Source organism: Bos mutus, chromosome 1, assembly GCF_027580195.1.
Source record: "Bos mutus isolate GX-2022 chromosome 1, NWIPB_WYAK_1.1, whole genome shotgun sequence".
NCBI classification, from domain to species: domain Eukaryota; kingdom Metazoa; phylum Chordata; class Mammalia; order Artiodactyla; family Bovidae; genus Bos; species Bos mutus.
The window spans coordinates 2,059,976-2,084,905 of record NC_091617.1 but is presented as its reverse complement, the minus strand read 5'-3'; the positions used below and the strand labels follow the sequence as shown (position 1 = coordinate 2,084,905).

General features: G+C 40.2%; 2 protein-coding genes across 7 annotated transcripts in view; both read right to left on the bottom strand.

Moving 5' to 3' along the window:
* Positions 1–6,621, bottom strand: part of SYNJ1 (synaptojanin 1) — a 91,462-nt gene extending 84,841 nt beyond the window's left edge. For 3 of the 6 annotated variants that reach the window (XM_070367063.1, XM_070367071.1, XM_070367094.1), the window contains exons 1-2: positions 6,521–6,621; positions 5,325–5,470 (exon numbers count right to left, since the gene is read on the bottom strand). In XM_070367063.1, the coding sequence (XP_070223164.1) occupies positions 5,325–5,470; positions 6,521–6,606 (232 nt within the window). In that variant the 5' untranslated portion in view covers positions 6,607–6,621. The other 3 variants (XM_070367081.1, XM_070367076.1, XM_070367087.1) reach the window with 3 other exon arrangements.
* A 9,884-nt stretch (positions 6,622–16,505) lies between these two features.
* PAXBP1 (PAX3 and PAX7 binding protein 1) overlaps positions 16,506–24,930 on the bottom strand; it is a 31,265-nt gene continuing 22,840 nt past the window's right edge. Inside the window, exons 14-18 of the mRNA XM_070367022.1 lie at positions 24,417–24,493; positions 23,978–24,044; positions 19,804–19,950; positions 18,015–18,169; positions 16,506–16,754 (exon numbers count right to left, since the gene is read on the bottom strand). Of these exons, the coding sequence (XP_070223123.1) occupies positions 16,637–16,754; positions 18,015–18,169; positions 19,804–19,950; positions 23,978–24,044; positions 24,417–24,493 (564 nt within the window). The 3' untranslated portion in view covers positions 16,506–16,636. The remainder of the gene's footprint in view (positions 16,755–18,014; positions 18,170–19,803; positions 19,951–23,977; positions 24,045–24,416; positions 24,494–24,930) is intronic.

The following is a 24,930-nucleotide window of genomic DNA, read 5'->3' as shown; positions in this document are numbered from 1 at the left end:
CAAACTCCCAGGAGAGATGAAGGATATTTTAAATGGAAGGAAACACGGAAATACTCACTACATGCTAAGAACTGCCCAAACTATTACACTAGGGTGGTTTAGAGTTTTTAACATTTGATTGCAGTACATTCCTTTATGACATCATATCTTTGGGCAGCTGGGTTTTCAGTGGTTTCTCTGACTAAAAAACAAAACAAAACAAAACACTTCCACTCCAAAGTCAATGCGGAACAGGCAATGAGGGTGGTGCTGTTCAGTTCAATCTGGTGCCAAGGTTTGAAAAGCTGTTCAGTGCTTAGCAGGCACCCCAAACTTTGAGTAAATAATTGTGGTTATTTACGAACAAAGTAAATTATTTTCAATTTCTTGGCATCATTTTTTCCAAACAGCTACTAAAGTTGTTGGGATGTAAATGTTTATTATTTGGACCTAACTACTTAATGAACATAACAGTGACTTAAGGGTGCTGTTAAAAACTTAATGAGACCCCAAGATGCCATGAGACAAGAGAGTTTAGGCACCTCTGGCTTAATGTTGGACTAGCAGAGTAACTTTCAGTAAATGGCAATTATGACTCCTTCACAGTATGCAGTTTCACTTCACGTTCTGTGACAGAGATCTGGAGAATACTGTCCTAAAGTTTTATGGCTCATGTTTCCATGATAAGACAAAAGAGAGGGAAAAAAAAATGAGGTAGACAAAAAACTTAGACTAACAGCCTGGGGTAAAACTATGTCCAGAGTTAAGGCCTGAAAATAATCTTGCCACTAGGCAGATAAAAGCAATTAATCCTTCCTACCACATCAGCATGTGATACTAAAGAACAGAAGCTCTCCTTTTAAGAGTCAGGAATTTATATCAACAATTTACATCCCCATCTTTTAAACAGGTGATTCATAAATTCTATTTTGAGCATCATCCTCCATTTCCTCTGGGCTGACCTTCTCTTTACTCCATCTTCTATTTAGGATACAATTATAAAGCAAATTATTTCCCTTTACAGAAACATGAGATGGGCTGAAAAACAACAAGATAGCCTGTGCATTTTATGCATCTGTCTGTCTGACTGGCTACTTGTCCTTCCCTCGTGATGGTCTTTTCATGTGTCTAACCGTATAAAGAGGAGAAAAACTGAACTCCACACAAAACTGACAGATGTCTTCTTTTATCTCTTACTACATTACATTAGTTCCAAGAAGAAATATGTAGTGTTATAACTTGTTGACCATCACACTTGCTGCTTATGCTGTTTCAGCACAGTATACTAGTCACAGCTGATACCCTGGGTCACTGTCCACAGACACCAAATTTTCAGTTCAACTGAATATTTTTCTGAACTGGTAATTTTAAAAAACGACTAACACTAAAAATGAGCATGCTACTAAAAAGCATATTAACTATTATCTAAGAATGTTTCAGAAGGTTGTTAAATACATGCAATGAAAGAAATAACAAAATGTTTTTCTACCTAAATAGAAAAGTAATTTTAAAACAAACTGTTAATCGTACTTATGAAGTTATAAACAACATTCATCACAGATTTTAACTGGCATTTCAGAAAAACCTTAATGATGTGGTTAATAGTTAATGCTAATAGTTAAAACTTCCAACAGAATTTTTCAGTAACAAATCCAAACAACATGTTAATATATGTGTTTTAAATCAGCAATTTGGTCAACCAGCAGTTCTTTAAAAGATACAGAATCAATTTTATACGAAAAGGTACAACACTTTCAACACAGAATACTATAATATAGTTTAGGTAAGTCTTCCTCCATGCCACTTATTTAATAATCATTTATTCTGCAATACAGGTAAGATACTGAACTAAACACTAGGGATACAAACATTACAATGAGATCTGGGCCTTTCCCTCAAGGAGTGCAGCACTGAGACACAGAAACTTCAAGTTTCCCGTTCTGTGATGTTCCCGTAGACTGAAAGTGCTACGGGAACATCGGCACTTGGTTCAGGCTGAGTTCTAAGAAAATTCATTACTGACGCCATGTACATGTGTGTGCTCAGTTGTGTCCAACTCTTTGCGACCCCATGGACTGTAGCCCACCATGGGATTTTCCAGGCAAGAGTACTGGAGTGGGGTGCCATTCTGACCCCACAGTAGACAACGACAGCATTAAAATTCTGGAAACATGGTCATTTTTGGATAAAATCTGCAAGCCAGAAAAGTTATGCCATAATCTATCATAAGAAAGCCTACATAAACCATGCTCAAAAACAGTCATCGCAATCTAATTATATCAGAACCTCTGGCTGGAGCCCAGGCATCACTATTTGTAAATTGTAATGTGCATCCAGAGCTGAAAGACACTGGTTCACTGACTGATTAAGTCGTAGTATCAGGACTGATTTAACATTTTTATCAACATGAAGACAGGACTGGACTGATTAGTGGATACCCAGGCCCTAAGAGGATCCAGGAACTGATTTTCACTAGCACCCTATTTTTTAACGTATGCCAGTAATTGGAAAGACGACATTTCATGGTGGGTATCTCATGGCACTTCTGGCCTATGCCAAGAAAAGTAAGTGACTAATCTTTAACGATATGTATGGCCTAAGATGTCTAACAGTTTAAACTTTAGAGCTGGACAACTGGAGCCAATAGAAGTCATAAACTTTGGGTACCAGAAGGCTGAGTCCTGCTAGGATCACTTCCACCACTGTATACAAGCATACAGAGAGCAATGAAGGCAGCACAAAAAAAGCATTCACCTTGTGATAAAGACTAAAGTTCACAAGATTCAGGGAAGGAAGAGACAAGAATAAGAAGGAGGGGGTGGGTGGGGCAGATTCTTCTGGAAGGAAGAAGACTCCTGAAGCTGGAACTGACTGGCTTTGACTGGAAAGATAGAAAAAAGCATTCCATCATTCCAGGAAGAAAGGATGATGAGGGCTGGAAAAAGAACAATACTTTGGGAGGGTGCTAAGGTAACACCAGTCTCCCTTAAAGGAGGTCAACAGTGAATTATGGGGTGGGGCCAAATGATGGAAGGCCTCAATTGACAGGCTGAGGAGTTTGAACTTACTCTTACTGAAAAATGGGGTAACATTTTGGTTAAATATCAAAAATGATTTTAGAAGATTCTTCTGGTAGATTAACATGCAAGATGCACTGAAATTCAAAGGGCTAAGAAAGATGAAGATAAATAGAACAAGTCAGTATTTTCCCAGCACAATTCCCTGGGTACATTTTTTTTTTTGTATTCAAAAAAAAGTGAAGGTTTTAAAAATGAACATTCTACAGCACAGTACACATCTTGGTAGCATTCAGACTAGAATGTCAATTTTACAAGTCAAATGATTTATAAAAAGGTCTGTTAGCTCTTAAATATTAATATTTTAAATATTAAATTTTACAATAGAAAAGCTAATGACATACTCAGAAAATTAAATATCCATTTATGTGAGCTCTATAGAGAGAGGCAACATTCAAAGTTTTCTTCTCCTGAAAACCATTACTTATATATACAGTCTAAAGCTAATGAAAATAAAGAGAGTTAATAAGTAGTAAAGACAATGTTTTTAATATTCTTTTTCTTACTATGAACACTAACTTAAAAAATGGGCTTCCTGGATGACGCAGTGGTAAAGAATAAGCCTGCCAATGCAGGAGACACAAGACATGCAGATTTAATTCCTGGGTGGGGAAGATCCCCTGGAGTAGGAAATGGCAACCCACTCTAGTATTTTTGCCTGGAGAATTACAAGGACAGAAGAGCCTGGGGTGCTCTAGTCCAAGGGGTCACAAAGAGTCATTCACAACTGAGCACACTGCCAGCAATGCCAAAATGGATAGCTGGGGAGTTAACTTTTTTTTTTAAACCATTATTTGGCATAAAAGAGGACTGCTGGAGGTTTGGAATTAAGATTATCCTTAGGCTTCCTGACCTATAGGTAATAAATACTTTGCAGCCAGAAATTCGACTTCCTAGTATTACTAACAATCACCATTAAAGAAACATTTAGAATTTAGACAAATTAGGAAACCACCAAAACACAAGCAGCTGAAAAGTGTTTCATATGCTAAGACAAACCTTTTCCCTATAGACAGTCTTTGATCTAGATAGAATTCATCAGTATGAGATTTGTAGTACAAAGAAACATACTTTGCAAATTAACACTGTAGCAAGCAACAGTTTGGTTGATTTAAGTATAAATAACAATGTAAACGAACTAAGTCCTGACTGATTGTAACACATGCTACTAATTGTTTCTTAGAAAACATATAACCTCTTCCTGTTCACTAAAACCATGTTACTGTATTTACCAAAAAATACGTATTTCTTATACTTTGTTCTTGGCTTAAGATTTTCCATTATGTCACTATGTCCACAATCAGGGTAAAATTTTATTATTTTTGAGTATTAAGATCAGGTTTAACTGATCATAATATTCTGCATGTTAATATTCTGTATATAAATATTACAGTCTTCAGCCTTTCCCTACCAAATCTGGAGAAACTTTAATGCTCATGGGTTTATAGTTGTAAGTATGCCTTTCAAATGTTATTTTTAACTTTTAAAAATATGACCAATATCCAAATTGATCCTACATAGCAAAAACATAATATAGAACAAGTAGTTATCACAAGAAAGCCTCTAACAATAATCACATTTGAAATAATCCCAAACTGAAGTTACCTGTCAAAATCTTATACTAAAAAATGTAATATTCAAATTAATATTTATATTTTTAATCTCATCCATCTGCCCACAAAATAACCCAAACCTTACTAATCTATTATTTTTCCTGTGCTGCAGTAGTCCTTTTCTTTAAAATAAACTATCAAAATAATTTCTTAACCAATATGAAATCAAGCACCTACCTTACATGAAATTTTAAAGGTTGTTTAAAATTTTCTTAATGAAAATATAAGAGCCTCATCATAATATATTCCAAAAATATTAAACAAATATCAGGTATAAGAAATTCTGTTCATTCTGCAAAAATGTCAAGCAATCTGTTTTACAAGTTTACATGATATGCTATACATTGCAACTGTATTTTTTTGGAAAGAAAGATTTACTTTTAGAAGCAGCAGCAGAACCCAAGAAAGCAAAAATCTGTACCCAAACTGGCATGTCTCCCCACCCTCATCAAAAACCTGCAGCAGGCAAAGAAAACTTTGAAAAACAATAAGGTCTGGTTAAAAGGAAATAAAAGCATGACCTGTGAGGTGAAATACAATGAGGGGGTTATCAGAATCTTCTTTTGAAAAAAAGGAAAAAAAAAAAAAAAAGGTTGAATCTGAATTATTGCAAGCAAACAGATCCTGATCAGCTGGGTTGAGAGAGAAGACTTACAGAGCACCGCTACAGCCCCAGACTCGAACATGAGACATTCTTCCTTATGCCTGGTTTCCACTATGAGGCTGAAAGGTGGGGGATCCAATTTGTGATAGATTCGAAATCCTTTGCTGAACGCCATTCTCCTTTCTTCGGAGGCAGCCCTGTGAAAATCAAGCAAAGCAAATAAAGCTAATGTTTCCTTCTGCAGCAAGGACTGCAAGCCATCCCGAAGTCCTCCCCTGCTAGGTTTTGATGGGGGGTGGAGCGGAGGGGGTGCGGAGAGAGCTCGGGGACAGAATGGTTTATTCCAAAAGATAAGTCGTCACTTAATTTTTTTACCGAAAAGCAAGAGGGAAAGCGGTCTCACAGCAAGGCAAGACAGGGTTCTCATATCACTCCAAGTTCCAAGAACGGTTTGGTTAAGATGAGTTTCCCCTTTCTGTTTACCAAAAAGGAAAAAAAAATGAGTCTATTTTCGCTCGGGAGTGGTTTATCAGCTTTCTGCTTCGGGATTTCTCACTGCCGTTTGAAAGGGAAAACGATTCGGAAACTTCAAACCGATCCCCTGGGCTGGGGGGCGCGGGGGAGGAGACGAAGGTGGGAAGGAAGGTGAACAGGGCTGATTCAAAGCTCCTTAGGAGTGAGAGAAGGGAAAGGATTATCCGACACCACAGGAGCTCCCGGGGCGGGGAGCGGCGGTGAAGAGAAGCCGCACAAGCCCAAGCCCGGGGCACCGCCGCTGACGGGTCCGGGGGCCGGTAAATATCAATGGCCACCCGGGGTGGGGAGAAGAGTGACGACTCGGGACTGGACCGGGGCTCCTCGGGGGGTCCCGGGCCGTCGACAGCCCGGAAAGCGGCTCCTTCTCAGGCCAGGACGCAAGCGCCTGAGCAGCCCCATCCCTCCATTAAACGCCAGAAGAGACGACCCGGCGCTCAGACGGACTCGCAGCCTTTCCCGCGGGCAGGCGCGCTGACAGCCGCTGTCACCTCAGTCATCCCTCCGCCCGGCGCGGCGCCCCGCATAAACCCGGCGGTCCCCCACCCACCCTGCCTGCCCTCCCGTACCCGGGCTGCCGGCGGTGGCCGCTCACCGCTGCCGCCCGGGCTGCGGAGGCGGAGACTGCTCCGGGAAGCGCCGGCCCGCGAGCCCCGCAGCGGGTGGGTCTGGCCGCAGCCGCTCCCCGCCCCCCCACAGGCCGGCTGTCTCACCTCTTCCTCCGGCTCCTCCTCCTCCTTCCGCGGCCGCGGCCGCCGCAACCGTCACTTCCGCTCTGGCGCGTCCATCTCTTCCGCATTGCGCCGCGGCCGAGGGGCGGAAGGCCCGCCCCCTTAGCGGGGAAGGGGCGGGGTGTCGTGGGAGGTCCCGCCCCACTCCCTGACTGCCCTCGCGGGTCGCTTAGCCGTGAGCTGCCCGCCGCCTCCGCGCGCAGCGACCTTCGCTTCGGGCGGCGTGTTTCCCCAGGCGGCGGCTGCAGGTCCCACCGCTGAGGATGCCGGGAGAGCGAGGATGCGGCCTCCCCCGCCTGCCCTCGCTTGGTCTCCTCAGAGCTTACCGACCCTCCCCTGGGGTGCCGGGGAGGGACTCTGAGGAAAAACTTCGGGGGCTTGCCCCAATAGGGTGTCAGGACCACCCCCCGCCTCCCGCACCGGCCTAACGGGCTCGGGGTTAGGCCTGGGGACGGCAGCACGCCGGCCAAGCGGGCAGCGCCTGAAGAGCTGTCCATGGTGTCTCACGGCGTCTGGGTAGGTAGCAGGAGAAGAGCTGGTTGCCCGCTTTGGAACAGCTGTTTGCTGCAGTTTTCTTGTGTGTTCTGGAGCTCTCAGGAGCACCGTAAAAGAGTTGTCTGCTGTCTGAAATCACAAGCCAGGATCTCGAGACTTCCACACGGCCGTACTGAGGCCCAGGCAGTAGCTCTGGGTCGTCACCCGATGGCGAATAGCTCTCGCCAACCGTGTAATTTCACAGCTCAGGGCATCTTATCATTTCACCCTATCCTCATTTTTCAACAAAGCATGCTTCCTGGATAACATCAGTTTGCCCTATGGACTTCTCAGTCCATTTCCACTTAATAGACCTAAACTTGGGAGTGAAGTCAAAACCCACAGGGTCAAAAGGAATTGGAATAAACTCAAAAGAACTCCGCACCTCGGGAAATCATTTCCTCTTGCTTTCCTCTTTCTTTGCCCCTTCCCCTTCTTGTTTTTATTAACAACAAAAGCAGAATTTAAATTTAGTGTATTGCACAAGATCATTTTCTCCTCCAGGCCCTGTCATGTGACTTAACATTTTTTCATCCATTTTAAAGAAGCTGAAACCATCCAGGTTTCAGGATACCAAAGTAGCTATAAATCATAAGCAAAGAAACCACTTCTTTTATGGAAGGAAATATGCAAAGACACTTGGGTTTAGTTTGAGGACCGGAGGGGATTTCTCTCATTTAGTACCATCTCCTTAGAAAAACTGTTTTTGCTCTTTGTAGTGCTTTCTAACTGGAGAAGGCAATGGCACCCCACTCCAGTACTCTTGCCTGGAAAATCCCATGGATGGAGGAGCCTGGTAGGCTGCAGTCCATGGGGTCGCTAAGAGTCGGACACGACTGAGCGACTTCCCTTTCACTTTTCACTTTCATGCATTGGAGAAGGAAATGGCAACCCACTCCAGTGTTCTTGCCTGGAGAATCCCAGGGACGAGGGAGCCTGGTGGGCTGCTGTCTATGGGGTCATACAGAGTCGGACACGACTGAAGCGACTTAGCAGCAGCAGCAGCAGCAGCAGCAGCAGCAGCAGTGCTTTCTAACAGTAGCCTCAGAACTAAACTCATTAAGACACTCTACTGGTCCATGGTTGCTTTTTTTTCCCTCTCCAGAAGAATCTATTTCTTTTATGGTCACACCCTGTGGCATGCAGGATCTTAGTTCCCTGAGATCAGGGAGTGAACTGAATGTGGCTGTTAAAACCGCAGCCAGTTTTAACCACTGAACCACCGGGGAAGTAACCAGAAGAATCCATTTCGATTGGAGGTTGCACTGGACAGAGAAAAATGAAATAGGAGTGAGTGAGAGTGGACTTTTTTCTTTTTTGCCTTTCTAGGTATATTACTCAGAGAAGGCAATGGCACCCCACTCCAGTACTCTTGCCTGGAAAATCCCTTGGATGGAGGAGCCTGGTAGGCTGCAATCCATGGGGTTGCTGAGAGTCAGACATGACTGAGTGACTTCACTTTCACTTTTCACTTTTATGCACTGGAGAAGGAAATGGCAACCCACTCCAGTGTTCTTGCCTGGAGAATCCCAGGGACGGGGGAGCCTGGTGGGCTGCTGTCTATGGGGTCGCACAGAGTCAGACATGACTGAAGCAACTTAGCAGCAGCAGCAGGTATATTACTTGTATAGCCCCAAAGGAATAGCAGATAGATAGGCACCAGAAAAACTTATGGAAGGTTATGCCTTCAGGAAATGTGTTGATGTAGTTGAGTATGATGCTGGCAAGTTGTTCTTTTTCTTTATGACAGCTGAGACCCAGAAAAGTTAACTTGTTAAAAATTACTCAGTGTGATGATAAATTTTTTTTTAAAAATTAAAAGAACAAACAAAAAAATTACTCACTTTGAAGTAGGGTTGGGACCACCAACCAAACTTGCCCACTCCATATCAGTGCTAGGTTCTTTTCAATGATCTGCCTATTCCTGATTCCTTTGGATTTCAACTAAGGACATTTAGGTCAACATTTCTTGGTTCTGGGTCTGATTTGCTGCTTTTTTCTTTAAATTAGACTGGACTCTTTTTCAAGAGTTGTCAGAACGCCACAGCTTTACCAAATCCTTTCAAAACAGATCATTGTAGTCATGAAATAAGCACATGCTCAGGGTTTAAAAACATACTTATGTTAGTCGCTCAGTCATGTCTGACTCTGCAACTTCACGGTCTGTCCATAGAATTCTCCAAGCAAGGATACTGGAGTGGGTAGCCATTCTCCAGATCTTCCCAACCCAGGGATGGAACCCAGGTCTGCCTACATTGCAGGCAGATTCTTTAAAAACATAAGTGCCATTTTATCAGTGACTTTTTAAAACCGTCACTCCTTGTTTATCTTGTCTTTTATTTGTACTTCTATATTACAACACTTGAAAGTAGCTGGCCAAATTGTCACCAAATTTGAAGTTTGGAATGGGCTGACTTTAAAATACAGGTTAAATGGCATATACAAACTTCTCAGTGAAGTCCTAAGGGCCTAGGGAGATGGGCTGACAAAATCTTGACCCTTGAAAATGAACAGCGAGGCCTGTGGTTGAATGAAAAATACTACCTCCTAAAGATATCCACATCCCCCAGAACATGTGAATATTAATTTATGGGGAAAACAAGTCTCTGTAGATATGTTTGTGTTAAGGATTTTGAAGTTACTTTGGATTATCTGGGTATTCCCTAAATGCAATCACAAATGTCCTTATAAGACAGCAGAGGGAGACTTTACACACATACATGCACACACTTACAGACACAGAGACAGTATGAAGACAGAGGTAGCAACTGCAGCAATGTGGCCACTAGCCAAGGGATGTCAGCGGCCACCAGAAGGCAGGGAAGATTCTTCCCTGGAGTCTTAGAAGGGAGCACGGTTCTGCAAATATCTTCATTTCAAGCCTCTGGATGCCAGAACTGTAAGGAAATGAATTTCTGCTGTTTTAAACTACACTGTTTGTGGTAATTTGTTACAGCAGCCACAGACAGCTATATAAGACAATGTAACTTTCCATCAGGAGAGAAACTGAGATCAGTAAAACAACCCGATAGATGTTTAAGACAGCTCCCATAGCTTCGATGAATTGAAGGCAAGCACTATGATTTTTAGGGATTTCCCTGGTGGTCCAGTGGTTAAGAATCTGCATTTCCAGTGCAGGGGGCATGGGTTCCATCCCTTGTCAGGGCACTAAGATCCCACATGCCAAAAAAAAAAAAAAAAAAAACGTGATTTTTAAATGTTGGGTTTTGACCAAATTATTCTCCCATGGACAATTCCCTATATCAGGTTGAAATATATATTTGTTGTTTCTTTAGAAATGATTGATTACCCCAATAACATAAAAAATATACCATATGCTACAAGCTATGAATTTTGACATATCTACCACGTATATTAATAGTAGCCTACTTTTCCTGGATTTCCTTATCAAAAATGCTAGAAAGCATTTGGTAAATTTGCGGAATGTTAACAACCCGATTCTGTTATCTTTAATAGCTTCTTTCAGGTTACAGAGACAGATACAGATCTTCATATCAAGATCTGCAAAGATCCATTAGAAAGGCATGGATGACTCCTTGTAAAAGAGAAAACAATGGTCTTGAAGAGCAACACAATGGTAAGTTACAAATAGCATTAGCTATTTGCTTTGAACAAGTTCATAGTAATCAGTGAAGGATAAGAATTTAAATTGGAAAAACAGAAATTTTGTCAGTTAAAAATATATAAGTTTGAGAGCAGAATCATTGAGAATAAAATCAAAAACATCAAAGACTGAAAAACTGTTCACACATACCAGAGTTAAGGATATTGCAACTGGAGCATACAGGGAACTTGTATGTGACAAACAGGCAACTTGTGACACTTGTTTTCATTCGTAAAAAAGAGACCCACACAAGGGAGCTCAGTGGTTTGTGTTAATGATATACAAGGATTCTTGTGGAAATCAAAGGACCAGAGCCATAACAGGACTTGGCCTTCCCAAGATCAGAGTGGTAGGATGTTCATTGTTCAGTCTGGCTCTTGGTCCCTACACAGCAAGCACTGTGGAATTTCAACATCTAAAGGTACAGGTAAAAGGTAAGCTTTCATGGTCAAACTGCTTTTGTGAAGTAGCTTAAAATGGTTTCTACAGGATTTGTCAAATCTTTTATCCTTTATCATGTATTTTGAATTATCAAGCATGGGGAATAAGGTACATTTTCCTAAATATCTTTTTAAAATTTACTTTATTAAGTTGATCTACAATGTTGTATTAATTTCTGCTGTACAGCAAAGTGATTCAGTTATATGTACATTTTTTACATATTTTTTCCATTATGGTTTATCATATCATATTGAATATATTAATAGTTTCCTGTGCTATATAGTCGGAGAAGGCAATGGCACCCCACTCCAGTACTCTTGCCTGGAAAATCCCATGGACGGAGGAGCCTGGTAGGCTGCAGTCCATGGGGTCTCGAAGAGTCGGACACGACTGAGCGACTTCACTTTCACTTTTCACTTTCATGCATTGGAGAAGGAAATGGCAACCCACTCCAGTGTTCTTGCCTGGAGAATCCCAGGGATGGGGGAGCCTGGTGGGCTGCCGTCTATGGGGTCGCACGGAGTCGGACACGACTAAAGCGACTTAGCAGCAGCAGTGCTATATAGTAGGACCTTTTCTTTATCCATTCTGTGTGTTAAGTTGCTTCAGTCATGTCCAACTCTTTGCAACCCCATGGACTATATGTAGCTCACCAGGCTGAGCTAGTCCATGGGATGGATTCTCCAGGCATGAGTACTGGAGTGGGTTGCCATGCCCTACTGCAGGGGAGCTTTCCTGACCCAGGAATTGAATCCACATCTCTCTAAGTCTCCTGCATTGGCAGGCAGGGTCTTTACCACTAGTGTCACCTGGGAAGCCAATATATATAGCAGGACCTTGTTCTTTATCCATTATAAAGAATGGATTTTTACAACTGCTAATCCTAAACTCTCAACCCAACCCCACCAAACCATGGGACCACAAGTCTGTTCTCTGTGACTCTGTTTCTGTTTCATAGCTAAGTTCATTTGTGCCATATTTCAGATTCCACATATAAGTGATATCATTTGGTCAGTATTTGTCTTTCTTTCTGACTTTGTTGTTGTTCAGTCACTAAGTCATGTCTGACTCTATGAACTACAGCACACCAGGCTGTCCTTCACTATCTCCTAGAGTTTGCTCAAACTTAAGTCCACTGAGTCAGTAATGCCATCCAACCATCTCATCCTCTGTTGCCCTCATCTCCATTTGCCTTCAATTTTTCCCAGCATCAAGGTCTTTTCCAAAGAGTCTGCTCTTCTCATCAGGTGGCCAAAGTATTGGAACTTCAGCTTCAGCATCAGTTCTTCCAATGAATATTCAGGGTTGATTTCCTTTAGGATTGACTAGTTTGATCTCCTTGCAGTCCAAGGGACTTTCTGACTTCACTGCTATGAATATTGGGGTGCATATCTTTTTGAATTTCAGTTTTGTCCCTATGTGCCCAGGAATGGGATTGCTGGATCAAATGACAACTCTCTTTTTAGTTTTTTAAGGAAACTCCATACTGTTCTCCACAGTGCTGCACCAATTTGCATTCCCACCAACAGTGTAGAAGGGTTCCCTTTCTTCCACACTTTCTCCAGCATGTTACGTGTAGATTTTTAAAATGATGGCCATTCTGACCAGTGTGAATTGGTACCTCACTGTAGTTTTTATTTGCATTTCTCTAATAGTGACATTAAGCATCTATTCATGTGCCTGTTGGCCATCTGCATGTCTTCTTTGGAGGAATGCCTATTTAGGCCTTTTGCCCATTTTTTGATTGGGTTTTTGTTTACGTATTTTGGAAATTAAGCCCTTGTCAGTCATATCATTTGCAAATATCCCAATTTGTAGGTGTCTTTTTCTTTTATGGTTTCCTTTGCTGTATGAAAGTGAAAGTGAAGTCGCTCAGTCGTGTCCGACTCTTAGCGACCCCATGGACCACAGCCTACCAGGCTCCTCCATCCATGGGATTTTCCAGGCAACAGTACTGGAGTGGGGTGCCATTGCCTTCTCCCCCTTTGCTGTATAAAAACTTGTAAATTTGATTAGGTCCCATTTATTTTTGCTTTTATTTCTATTACCTTGGGAGACTGACCTAAGAAACCACTGGTATGAATTGTGGTAGAAGATGTTTTGCCTACATTCCCTTCTAGGAATTTTATGGTGTCATATCTTATATTTAGGTCTCATTTTCCTAAACATCGTTTAAAGTAACAGCCCCTGAACTGGTGAACCACAGTATACATTCTGAGAAACGCTTTGCTAGGCATTTTCCTCGTACTGGATGAGTCTAACCTCTGAGCCTCTGTGAGAGTTAGGGGTGATGGGGTTGGGAGGAAGCCAGTACAATAACTGGGGCTCAGAGGTCCAGAAGCAGGCCAGTGACCAGTCAACATTGTGTATCAATACTGATTCCATGTAACAATTTTTAGCCTGTCTGCCTTTGCTGAGCAATCTGCAGTCTCTTAGAAACTATGAACCCAATGCCCAGAGACAGTTCTTATTTTCATTTACTTGAAACAACAAAGTGTTGTTTGTCATAATCAAGGAATGGCAACACTCCCTTTACTACATGGATATTTTAGTGTTAGAAATGAGAAGAGTCATTGTAACCATAAAAAAACACAATGTAGCAACTGACATTTTCATATTGTATCTTGCAGCTCTAAAACATATGACTGTTTTTAGGAGGATGTCATAATTTCAAGGGAAATTCTCATTTAAAACAAAATTAGGCATTTGTCCAAATGCCCTGAACTATACGTGTTTATAGAGAGTAAAACATTTATAATAAATCATACCCCACAAACCTATCTTTAAAACAACCAGGGAACTCTGTATTTTAGTATATTCTCATGAGGAAGTCACTTAAGATTCCTGAAAATTCTGGGCCAGTTCTGGGTGATGAGGTCATCACTGCAGACAACTCTGGTTCAAGTCAACTGCAGCCTTGTGAGAGATGACACGGATCATACCTGTTTTCCTGAAACTAGGAAGCTGGTATGTTCAACGTGAAAGCATGCTCCTTTACATCTCCAAAGAGTGGCTGTGCTCCTCAAGAACTGTCCTCTACCCCTTACTGAGCTGGTAGAGACACAAAGGCAGGCCAGCTCCTGGAAACACAAAACTCCTCAGGACCATGACTTTGTACTGAGGAATCCGTCAGCCTTGCTCAAACTTCCTGAGGACTCCACTGATGTCTGACACCTTCCTTAATTCCTTCCCACTCACCCTCAGAGGTCACACTTGCTCACAATCTCTTGGCTCTAAAGCTCTCTCAGCCTCCTCCCGCTCCCTTCTCCTTCATTCCCATCATCATTTCCACCCCCCAAATCTCTTGTATATCCAATGCCATCTCAGGGACTGCTCCCCAGAGGACCTGAACTAACACACTGGGGGACTTACCCTCCCCCTCCTTTCTTTGGCCAAGGGTTGCTCCCAGAGGTGGTGGACCCTCTAGCCTGTAGCACAGGCTGAGAAAGGCCTCCGGCAGAGCTGCAGGTGTTTGCACCATGACATCAATAAGGATGTGGCTCACCAGCATCATCTGGTACACAACAGTAGTTATCGGTCTTTATGACTGTGGTTTATAGTATCTCAATAACTTTCCTTTTCGAAAACCCTCCTCATCTATTTTGCAAGTATTTTGGAAGACTGCGCCAAAAGAAAAAACTGAAAAGACAAAAACCTCAAGCTTTATTAAAATGTCACCCTCTTTTAAACATTTGACAAGTTCCTTCCTAAGAAAGAATGTCCTTTACCTATTTCAGGAATAAAAAACTTCTGGTTGAGATATGAGAACTGCTTGTTTAATGCACAGTTCTATGCTAAATTCACCTTATACCAAACTCATTCCTGAAAGTATAAGAGCCTGATGGATTTTATAGGATGAAGAATCTGAGTTTAACTTCGAGTCCTTAAAAGCAGATATAGGAAAAGTAATCAGTCCAATAGGTTTCGAAAAACAAATTTAAGGCACAAATGATGTGCATGTCATATACATATATACATGTTTATATATTTTAGTACACTGAAGTTGAGAATAAGCCTTCTATTTTAGTTCTATTTAGTAGGCCACTGAGTTGTAACAAAATTTATTGAGAATGAATCTGTAGGGATACGCAGTGTTCCTACAATAAAGATAAAATTGACAAGAGCAATAAAGAGTGCATGACACTGTTCTAAATAGTATTTGACTTGACCAAGGCTACTCATGCTAATGATCTCACTATATTAGTCATTTGAAATGCTCTAACTAAAATTAGTCACCAGCCAAATACAACAATGGTTCTATTTAAAAATTAATTTAATGCTTGGCTAAAGCCTAATTACATATGTAACTATCCAACAGTAGTTCTTAATTTCCAAAAAGTTCCTCTTTTGAAAATCACAGAATCATTTACAACATGGTATAAATATTATAGGGCTTCCCTGGTGGTTCAGTCAGTAAAGAATCTGCCTGCAATGTGGGAGACCTGGGTTTGATCCCTGGGTTGGGAAGATCCCCTGGAGGAGGGCATGGCAATTCACTCCAGTATTTTTGCCTAGAGAATCCCCAAGGACAGAGGAGCCTGGTAGGCTACAGTCCATGGGGTCTCAAAGAGTCAGACACGACTGACCAACTAAGCACAGTACATAAATATTATAGAAGACCATGGATATTAAACTGCCTGGGTGTGGGGAATCAGCAAAATGTGTTCTTTATTGCATATATAACTCACATATGTGGGATTTTAAATATAATGCTAGACTACTAAAATACAAATGCATGTATTTAAGCTGGTCAGGGAGTAAAATCATGAATGAGACAGGACAGTCAGCCCAAAACCATGCAGTTAGGTTGTGGGTCTATTATTTCCAGAAATGAAATGTCTGTGTTCTCTTCAGAAACCTATGTTGCATATATTATTTAGAGCTCACATTAAACGAACAGTTGACTGTAATGCTAACTCAAGGAAGAAAAGTTCACCATTCACCAATGACTAAGTCCACACTCAACTCTCAATTTTAAGGCAGCACAGCTTCCGTGACAGCAACTGCTAACCAAAAGTGATGAATAGTCACTTGCCAGCCCTTTTGTTGCAACAGTGTAGTAATTTCCCTAAGACAATTTGCTACTGACTAATTTTTCTGCTGTTAAAAGGCTTACTCTGTAGAAAAACACCACAAATTTCCAGTGTGAAAGTAACTCCATGGTGGTATAAATATACATATGCATAACTATACAATATACACTGCACCCATCCTTTACAGAGAACAATTAACTGAGAGGGTTAATTTAATTGACCATATAAAATACTTCTGTAAACAAAGTATGGCAGGCAGTAAGGAAACCATTCATAGACTTCCTAGAAATTGAATTCCTTTCATTGTGAAGAAACTGCATTTAAGGACACAGTATTGAATATTAATAACATTCTTTGTATTAAAATCAGTCAATATTTTACAGTTTAAGAAACTTTACATATATACAAATTTTTTACACTGGGAATGGTATTAGAGCAAATAGGCTTTTTTTTAGTCTCAAAGATCTATTTTCCTTCCATCAAAGACTTAAATTCTTTCACATTGTGGTCACTTGCAACAGACATAGCATGATCCAGAGCTCGAACACTTGCAAGGAGTTTTACTATCTGTTTTATGTTTTCTCTAAAAAAGAAAAAAGGAAACAGAGATAAGCAAGTTATAGCATGTGAAAAAAATTAACCATATTAAAAAAGAAAAAACTTTCCTGTTTAGATGAGTAGCCAGAAAAAGGACTCATTTAAAAAAAACAAAACACCCCACATCTTGTTCAGATCCATGATTTTCATTTATATCTAGAAAGGAACGAAAGCAATCTATTGCCTAACTACTTCAGAGCCCAGCCACCCATTCCTTCCAAACCCAAGTCCTAGCTCTTCCAGAATATACCAGGAACACAAATTGTATTTGTGAGTATTCATCACCAATCTATCAAGATCCAGCATAACTTCCATTTCTCTAAAATCCAATAATAAAGTATAATCTGGCTTCCTTTATCACCCAGCTACAAGTCATTCTCAGCAATCCTCAAATTTTAGCATACATCAGAATTAGCTAGAGGAGTGCTGAAACACAGACCACCAGGCCCCTCCCTCGGAATTCTGTTCAGCAGGTCTGGGGTGAGGCCTGAGAATCTGTGTCTCTAACAAAGCTCCCAGGTGATGCTGCTGCTGCTGGTCCAGGAAGTATGTTTAACATTAGTTTGAGTCAGTGTGACATTGTCAGTTGTCTCTTCTCTATAGAACTGTAGTAAGCACCTTTCTGGGAAGGATTATAATTTGTAAGATGTTGTGACCCACATGGAGCCTACTTTATGTGCACTGCACACAGCAGGTATTTAAATAGTTGCTAAATTCTTTTCTGTAGAAAAGTGAATACTGTTTGTTTATATTTAAACTCCCCAAAACACTGCAACCAACACCAAAATGATATAAAACTTAACATAGAACACAAACATCCCCAAATTGGGATATAACCTTCAATATACTTGGGGTTTCAGTGGCTATTTTTTCTTGGGTTTATATCTGTAAAATGAACCTCGAAAGACCAAGATGCATGACATTCTAAGAGTCTACAGTCTCCTCAATTTTTCATGGGGGAAGGCAGAGAAAATAATGATTCATTCATTCCCCTTACAGCTGGTGCTTACTAGAAGTAAGTCTTCCCTTAATATTTTAATGAATAAATAACATACTGAAAAAAGATTAAGTAAGAGTTGCAAAAGTGAAAAATACAATGCACATTTTTGGTAGGTTTATCAATATGAAGTCAATGTACAATTTAAAGTAAAATATAAACATGTCTCTACCAAAAGCATTTTAATAATACCAGACCAACAACTAAGACTCTAGATCACTGTTTCATTCAGTAATTATAAATAATTACCTTGCATTTCTTTTTTCCACATCAGAGCACCCAATACTGTTTCTGTAAATTGTATCTGCTAAGTGTACAAGGTATCGACAGAAGTTTTCTAACTGAGAAATAGTTCTTTCTCCTTTAAGATTCACGAACCACTGCTTGGGGAAACAATTAATTACCTATGGAAAAGAAAGATGTAGAACAGTTAAAACAAAAATAAAGTGTCTAAAAGCCAAGTCTAGACAACAGGTATAATGTATTTAACTGGAAGATATGCTATTGAGCTATGTATTAACTAATTACTTAGAAGGGATATTCTTTTAAACCAGATTTTCTACATAAGCTATACAAATATACTTGGATATACTCTAATTTTAAACTTTGACAGACACCCAAAGTAAAAGATAATTTCTCCAAAATTTAAGTACATTGGGGACATAAAATTGATAACTAACTGCCTCACTTTCCAGTCTTCCAAGCCCTACATGAATTGAGCTGACCTTTTGTCAGCAGTTTTTGATGTAATAATATGTATAGCATAAACACCAAATCGCAGCCCCTCCCCCGCAGAACGGTTCAGTCAGCAGGCATCCATGCAGACAGCAGGAGCCACACCAGCCCAGCACAGGGTGGAGAGAGCATCATGCCAGAGGGGCAGCCTAGGGCAGGCACCTAAGCAGGGCCAGCACGGCATGGCAGCAACTCGGCATGGGGAACCGAACCCTGAGCAAGGGGAAGCCTGTTCCCACTTGCGAGAAAGCGGCCAGTGGGCAGACAAGGCGCCCCACCAAAGAACCTGGGGATGCTTGCAGAAACAACGGATTCGAACTGGGCCAAGCAAGTACCAGGAGTGCCTGGAACATCGGGCCAGGAAACAAAGAAATGCTCCCCCAAATTAGAAACAAGGTCACAGAGGTCAACCTGAAGGAGCCCCTACTAATCAAGTCTAGTACAATTCTTGCCAAAGATGCAAAATGTGAATATAGCCATGAGAGAATATCAGAAAAACCCAAACTGAAGGACATTCTACAAAAAACTGGCCTATCATTTTCAGGGGTATCAAGGTATGAAGGTCAAGGAAACCTTCAAATGACAACTGAATGCAAAGGATGATCTGGAAATTTCTTTTGCCAATTTCTTTGGATATTATTGAGACAGCTGATAAAACTTGAAAAGAGCCCTAAGAATTAGGTGACAATATATAAATGTAATTTCCTAATGTTGATGTTTATACTGTAATATACAACAAAATCTATGTTTACAGGAAACAAGACACAAAAATATTTGATGGTGAGGGAGTAAGTCAGAGAATTACTCTGACATGGTACAGGTCAAAAAGCTATACTGTACTTGCAGAATTTAATTGTATTATTGTTTAAAAATTAAAAAACTATCAAAATTGTGTATATAACACATGCATATAAAATAAACTCATGTATATAAAGTAAAACAAAATTAACTAAAATTACTTCTTAAATGAGAAAAGAAACCATTTCTTTAGTAACACTTAGAATAGTATTCATTCAACTGTTATAAAACTATCTCCAAGTTAAAACTTTTATTAGTACCTACAAAAATAAATATTGATATAGATAGATGGATAGAAGGATAAACATAGACATACAACAGCACAAATTTTTACATAAAAAATGCTAAGGGGATTTGGGACCACCTGGGAGGCAAGCTGACTGTCAACATTACAGCAAATTCAATAATCAAAGGGGTTTTCATAAATTCCTCAAATCTCTTCAAACAAAACAATTCATCTTAACGTATATGCTTTAAAAACTACAATATGTGTCATTTAACTCACATTTTGGGCTTTTTTGATGCTGTCATCTCCATATTCTGAATTCTGAAAAGCCATGAGAATGTATCTATTTAATAAACCGTCTATTGATAATTCCTGAAGAGTTTTGTTTGAGAAAATGCCATACCATTGAAGAAAATTCCCTAAGAGCTAGAAAGAAGAGAAAAATTATTTTTCCCAGTTCCAGTGAGATATAATTGACATGTAACATTGCACAAGTTTAACAATTTAAACATATAGTGATAGTTAAAATATATATTGTGAAATGATTACCACAAGTTTAGTTAACATCCCTCTCTTCACAGAGTTACACATCTTTTTTCTATTCTCTTAAGCAATTTTCAAATACACAGTACACTATAGTTAATTACAGTCATCATGTTGAACTTTACATCCTGGATGTTTGTATCTTTTGATTACTTTACCCCATCTCCCCATTTAGACAGCATATTAAAAAGCAAAGACATTACTTTGCCAACAAAGGCCCATCTAGTCAAGGCTATGGTTTTTCCAGTAGTCATGTATGGATGTGAGAGTTGGACTATAAAGAAAGCTGAGTACCAAAGAATTGATGCTTTTGAACTGTGGTGTTGAAGAAGACTCTTGAGAATCCCTTGGACTGCAAGGAGATCCAACCAGTCCATCCTAAAGGAAATCAGTCCTGAATATTCAGTGGAGGAACTGATGCTGAAGCTCCAATACTTTGGCCACCTGATGCAAACAGCTGACTCATTGGAAAAGACCCTGATGCTGGGAAAGATTGACGGCAGAAGAAGGGGACAACAGAGATAAGATGGTTGAATGGCATCACCGACTCAATGGACATGAGTTTGAGTTAAACTCCAGGAGTTGGTGATGGCCAGGGAGGCCTGGTGTGCTGCAGTCCATGGGGTCGCAAAGAGTCAGACTCGACTAAATGAAATGAACTGAACCCCACCTGTTGCAACCACAAATCAGATCTCTGTTACTACAAGTTTGTTTTTTTGAGAAGGGAAGAAAAGTACTGAGAGGCAATGTAAAGCAATTAAATTAAGTACATACAAAGTAAATTACTTACACACTAAAACACCTTATGAAATACCATGGACCATGTCTTGCCCAAGCACTAAGAAGCAGTTTTGAAGGGCCTGAATATTTCCTAGAATGACTGAGATGTACTAAACTTTAAATAGCCACACAGAGTTAGTAGTTACTGTAGTGGACAATGCAGGTAAGAACAGTTTCCATCATAACAAGTACTGGCAGAGAAGTGATTATTCTTAGATAAACGTCCGCCCTTGAAAATCATGAAAAACGTCATAGTCCTATGACTATGCCAAAAGATGGAAATTTTCTTTCCGACTACCATATTGCATGCTTCCCTGGTGGCTCATTGGCAAAGAATCCACCTGTAATGCGGGAGACTTGGGTTCAATCCCTGGATTAGGAAAATCCCCTGGAGAAGGAAATGGAAACCCACTCCAGTATTCTTGCCTGGAAAATCCCATGGACAGAGGAGCCTGGCAGGGTACAGTCCATGGGGTCGCAGAGTCAGACACCACTGAGAGACTAACCTGTAAGACTTGCATGTTTACCAGACCTCATGAACCAGGACACTGGAAGCTACTTAAGCTCAATACCCAAAAGTCCCCACGCATTCTACCATTAATACTTCTATGTTCTCAGTATCTCTCATCCTAGGAAATACAACATCATCCAACAAATCAAGCAGGCCACAGCCGACATGTCACTCCCAGCCTCTCCCTCAAGCTGTCTCACCCCGCCCCCACCCCTGCTGTCCCTTCTCTCGGTCCCCGCTGCCATGCCCCTAACGGAGGCTGCCGTCATCTCTTTATGGCTCAGGGACAGCTCTTCTCAAGCAGGGTCTGTGACAGAACTCAATCCTACAGAAAATGATCTGCGTAACTTTTTAGTTTTCCCAAGGATGGGACAAACTAATACCATTCCAGATACATACACGATAGAGGCCTGAGGGCACCAGGACCTAAGTGTTTGTTCCCAGAACCGCAGTTGAGAATAACTGCTGAAGAGTCAGACTGGCCTGAAGGAGACTCCCATCTCTACCAGTTAACAAAGGAGTAAGCCTGGGTAGGTGATTCCGCACCCCACTGTCCCATCAGTGGAGTTAAGCTCACAGGACTGTTGTGAGGATTCAAGAGAATATAATCTGAATAAAGAGTGTGGTACAGCGCTTGGAACACAGTAAATATGTGGTAAGTACTAATTCCCATTTTCATTATTACCATCTTTACCTACTTCAAACCATTATCTCCACACAGCAACCGCAATATCTAAAAAATGGCAATATTTTGCAAGTCACCTCCCTACTTAAAAACCCTTCCACGACCCATATAAGGGCAGATGATTTTCAAAAGCAAATGAATTTAATAAAAGATCATCTTTTCAACAAAGTGTGCTGGGGCAAATGAACCTGAACAACCAGGCCTCATGCCATATATAAAGATTAACTCAAAATGGATCACGGACTTAAATGTAGAGCTTAGCCATGAAATATCTAGAAGAAAGGCTAGAGAAAAACTTAGTGGCCTTGTGTTACACAAAGATTTTTCAGATGTGACATGTAAAGCACAATCCATAACAGGGTAAAGTAGTAACTGGACTTCATCAGAATGAAGAACTTCTGAGAAAATGAAGACAAGCTACAGACTCAGGGGAAAAAGTTTGCAAATCATGTATGTTAAGTATTTGTATCAAGAATACAAAACTCAAAGCTCAATAGTAAGAAAACCCAATTTTTAAAAATGGGCCAAAGATTTGCAAAGACACTTCACTAAAGAACATGAGTGTTAGTTGCTCAGTTGTGTCCAACTCTTTGCAACCCCATGGGTTGTCACCCACCAGGCTCCTCTGTCCTTGGAGTACTCCAGGCAAGAATACTGGAGTGGGTTGCTATGCCCTTCTCCAGAGGATCTTCCTGACCCAGGGATCAAACCTGGATCTCCTGCACTGCAGGCAGTTTCTTTACCATCTGAGCCACATACAGATGGTAAGTAAGCACATGAAAACATGCTCAGCATCATCAGTCATTAGGGAAACACAAACCTTAACAAGACCTGAACATACACTTGGAGAATGGCTTAAAAAATAAAAACCCTGAAAGATACTGAGGTGTGTGAGAAAGAAATAGAACACTAATACTGTTGGTTTAGAAAACAGCTTTCAGATATTTACCTAATAATCTAGATATTTATCAAACAGAAATAAAAACTTATATACCCAGAAAAACCTGTATGCTGACAGGTTTATTCATAATTACTCCAAACTGTAAACTATCTAATGGATAAAAAAATGCACCAAAAAATGGTATATCCAGAAGAATCTGAGAAAGGATATGATTCAGTATAACTGAATCACTCTACTATACAACACTGTCAAGTCAACTATATTTCAATAAAAAATTTTTAAATGCTGTATTCACCATTTGAAGACAGGAATGAACATAAAATAACACTAAATCATGAATGCATTATGTTACATGAATGCACCCAGATTCAAAAGGCTAACTAGTATATAATTCCATTCCTAAGACATTCTTACAAAGAAAACTATAAGACAATAAAAAGGTCTTAGGAATTGGGGGATTTGGGTTATAATCTTGATTAGAGGAGTCTCCTATAACGTTTCCACGTAAATTATAGCTTCTGTATCATCTGGATTGCTTATCTCTTCCCTAACTCTAGCCACCCTGGACTTCTCTCAGTTCTAGTATATCTTTCTCTCCCTCACCTCAGGGCCAACTAACAACCTAAATATCACTTCTCAGGATGGATGGGAATCTTCTATGCCCCTTGTCATATGCTCAATACAACTCTGAATTTCTTTTTTCAAAACTCCTCCTACCTGAGGTTACTTATTTGCTCTAGTCAATTGTGCTGGGTTATAAACACCATGATGGCTCTACTTCTATCTTATTCAGTGCTATATTCCCCCAACTTAGAAGAGTACCTGGTACTCTATTTGCTGAATAAATCAACTGTGGTTTAGTAAGGCATTTTGTTGGGTAGTCTGGACCTTATTGGGACTCAGAATTCATTTTCTCCTCCGGAAACATCAAACCTATGAAGTTACTTAACCAAATATTAAAATACTTTTTGGAAATATACTGTATGAAAGTCAAACAAAATCCAAAGCTTTCAGATAGCTTGTAGACACTTACCTTAACTGAAGACCAAAACTGTCGTTGAAAAAACAAGTAAGGCCCAGAATTTTTATTTTCCAAGACACTAAGGAAAAAAAGAGAAACACATCATGATCAAAAGTTGTGCGTTAAGTTCCATCTTATTTCTAGAAGATTTCTGTTAAGTAAGAGGTGAACAAAGGAAGCAATGAATTTTTCTGATTTTCAATTGTATTCCAGAAGACAGTAATTTTAAAAGGTAATGGCTATGTATTCTGAGATAACGGAGCGCTATTTCTTTTATTCTGCTTAAGGGAAGCGGTTTCCACAATGAGCTCCTCAATCTGGGCTACACGTTTAGACTACTTAGGTAAAGTTTACATTACAAACTACGCTTAGTTTTCCCAAAATTTAAGAAGCTTTCTCTGAAAAACAATAGAGAATATTATCATCTTTAACATTTTTAGGAATAACTTACTTTTTGGGATACAAGGGCATGAATACATCATCATCTAAAGTTCTCCTCATTCTCAATAGAAGTGCTTTTAGGTATACCTGAAGAGTTAAAAATAGATCATGCATTATAATAAGGGTTATGGTAAAAGTTTAGGAAATAAAACTAAGCCACATTCCAAAGCACCTAATTGAGTATTCAATTTTGAGTGAACAGCTCAAATTTACTTTCTCACCAAAGGTCTTTCTTCTTAGTTCACGCCTCATCAATTACCAAGTAATAAAGTCATTTAGAAATCTTCCAGCCCCTTAATCTACTATATAAAGGTTTAAAATCAGACCTGTAAGTCTGGTTCTTCTCAAAATGAGGTCAGAAAGTAAAACAATGATAAAGAGTACTTTCCTATGTCTATATTGCTTGTAAGAAAGTTCAGTGGGGGCAGCAGCAATTTAAAGTTTGGAAACTAATTATGCAATAACAACACCTGATTGTTTTACATGCTATTACATGTTTCGGGATTTAAATTATCAATTGGTAC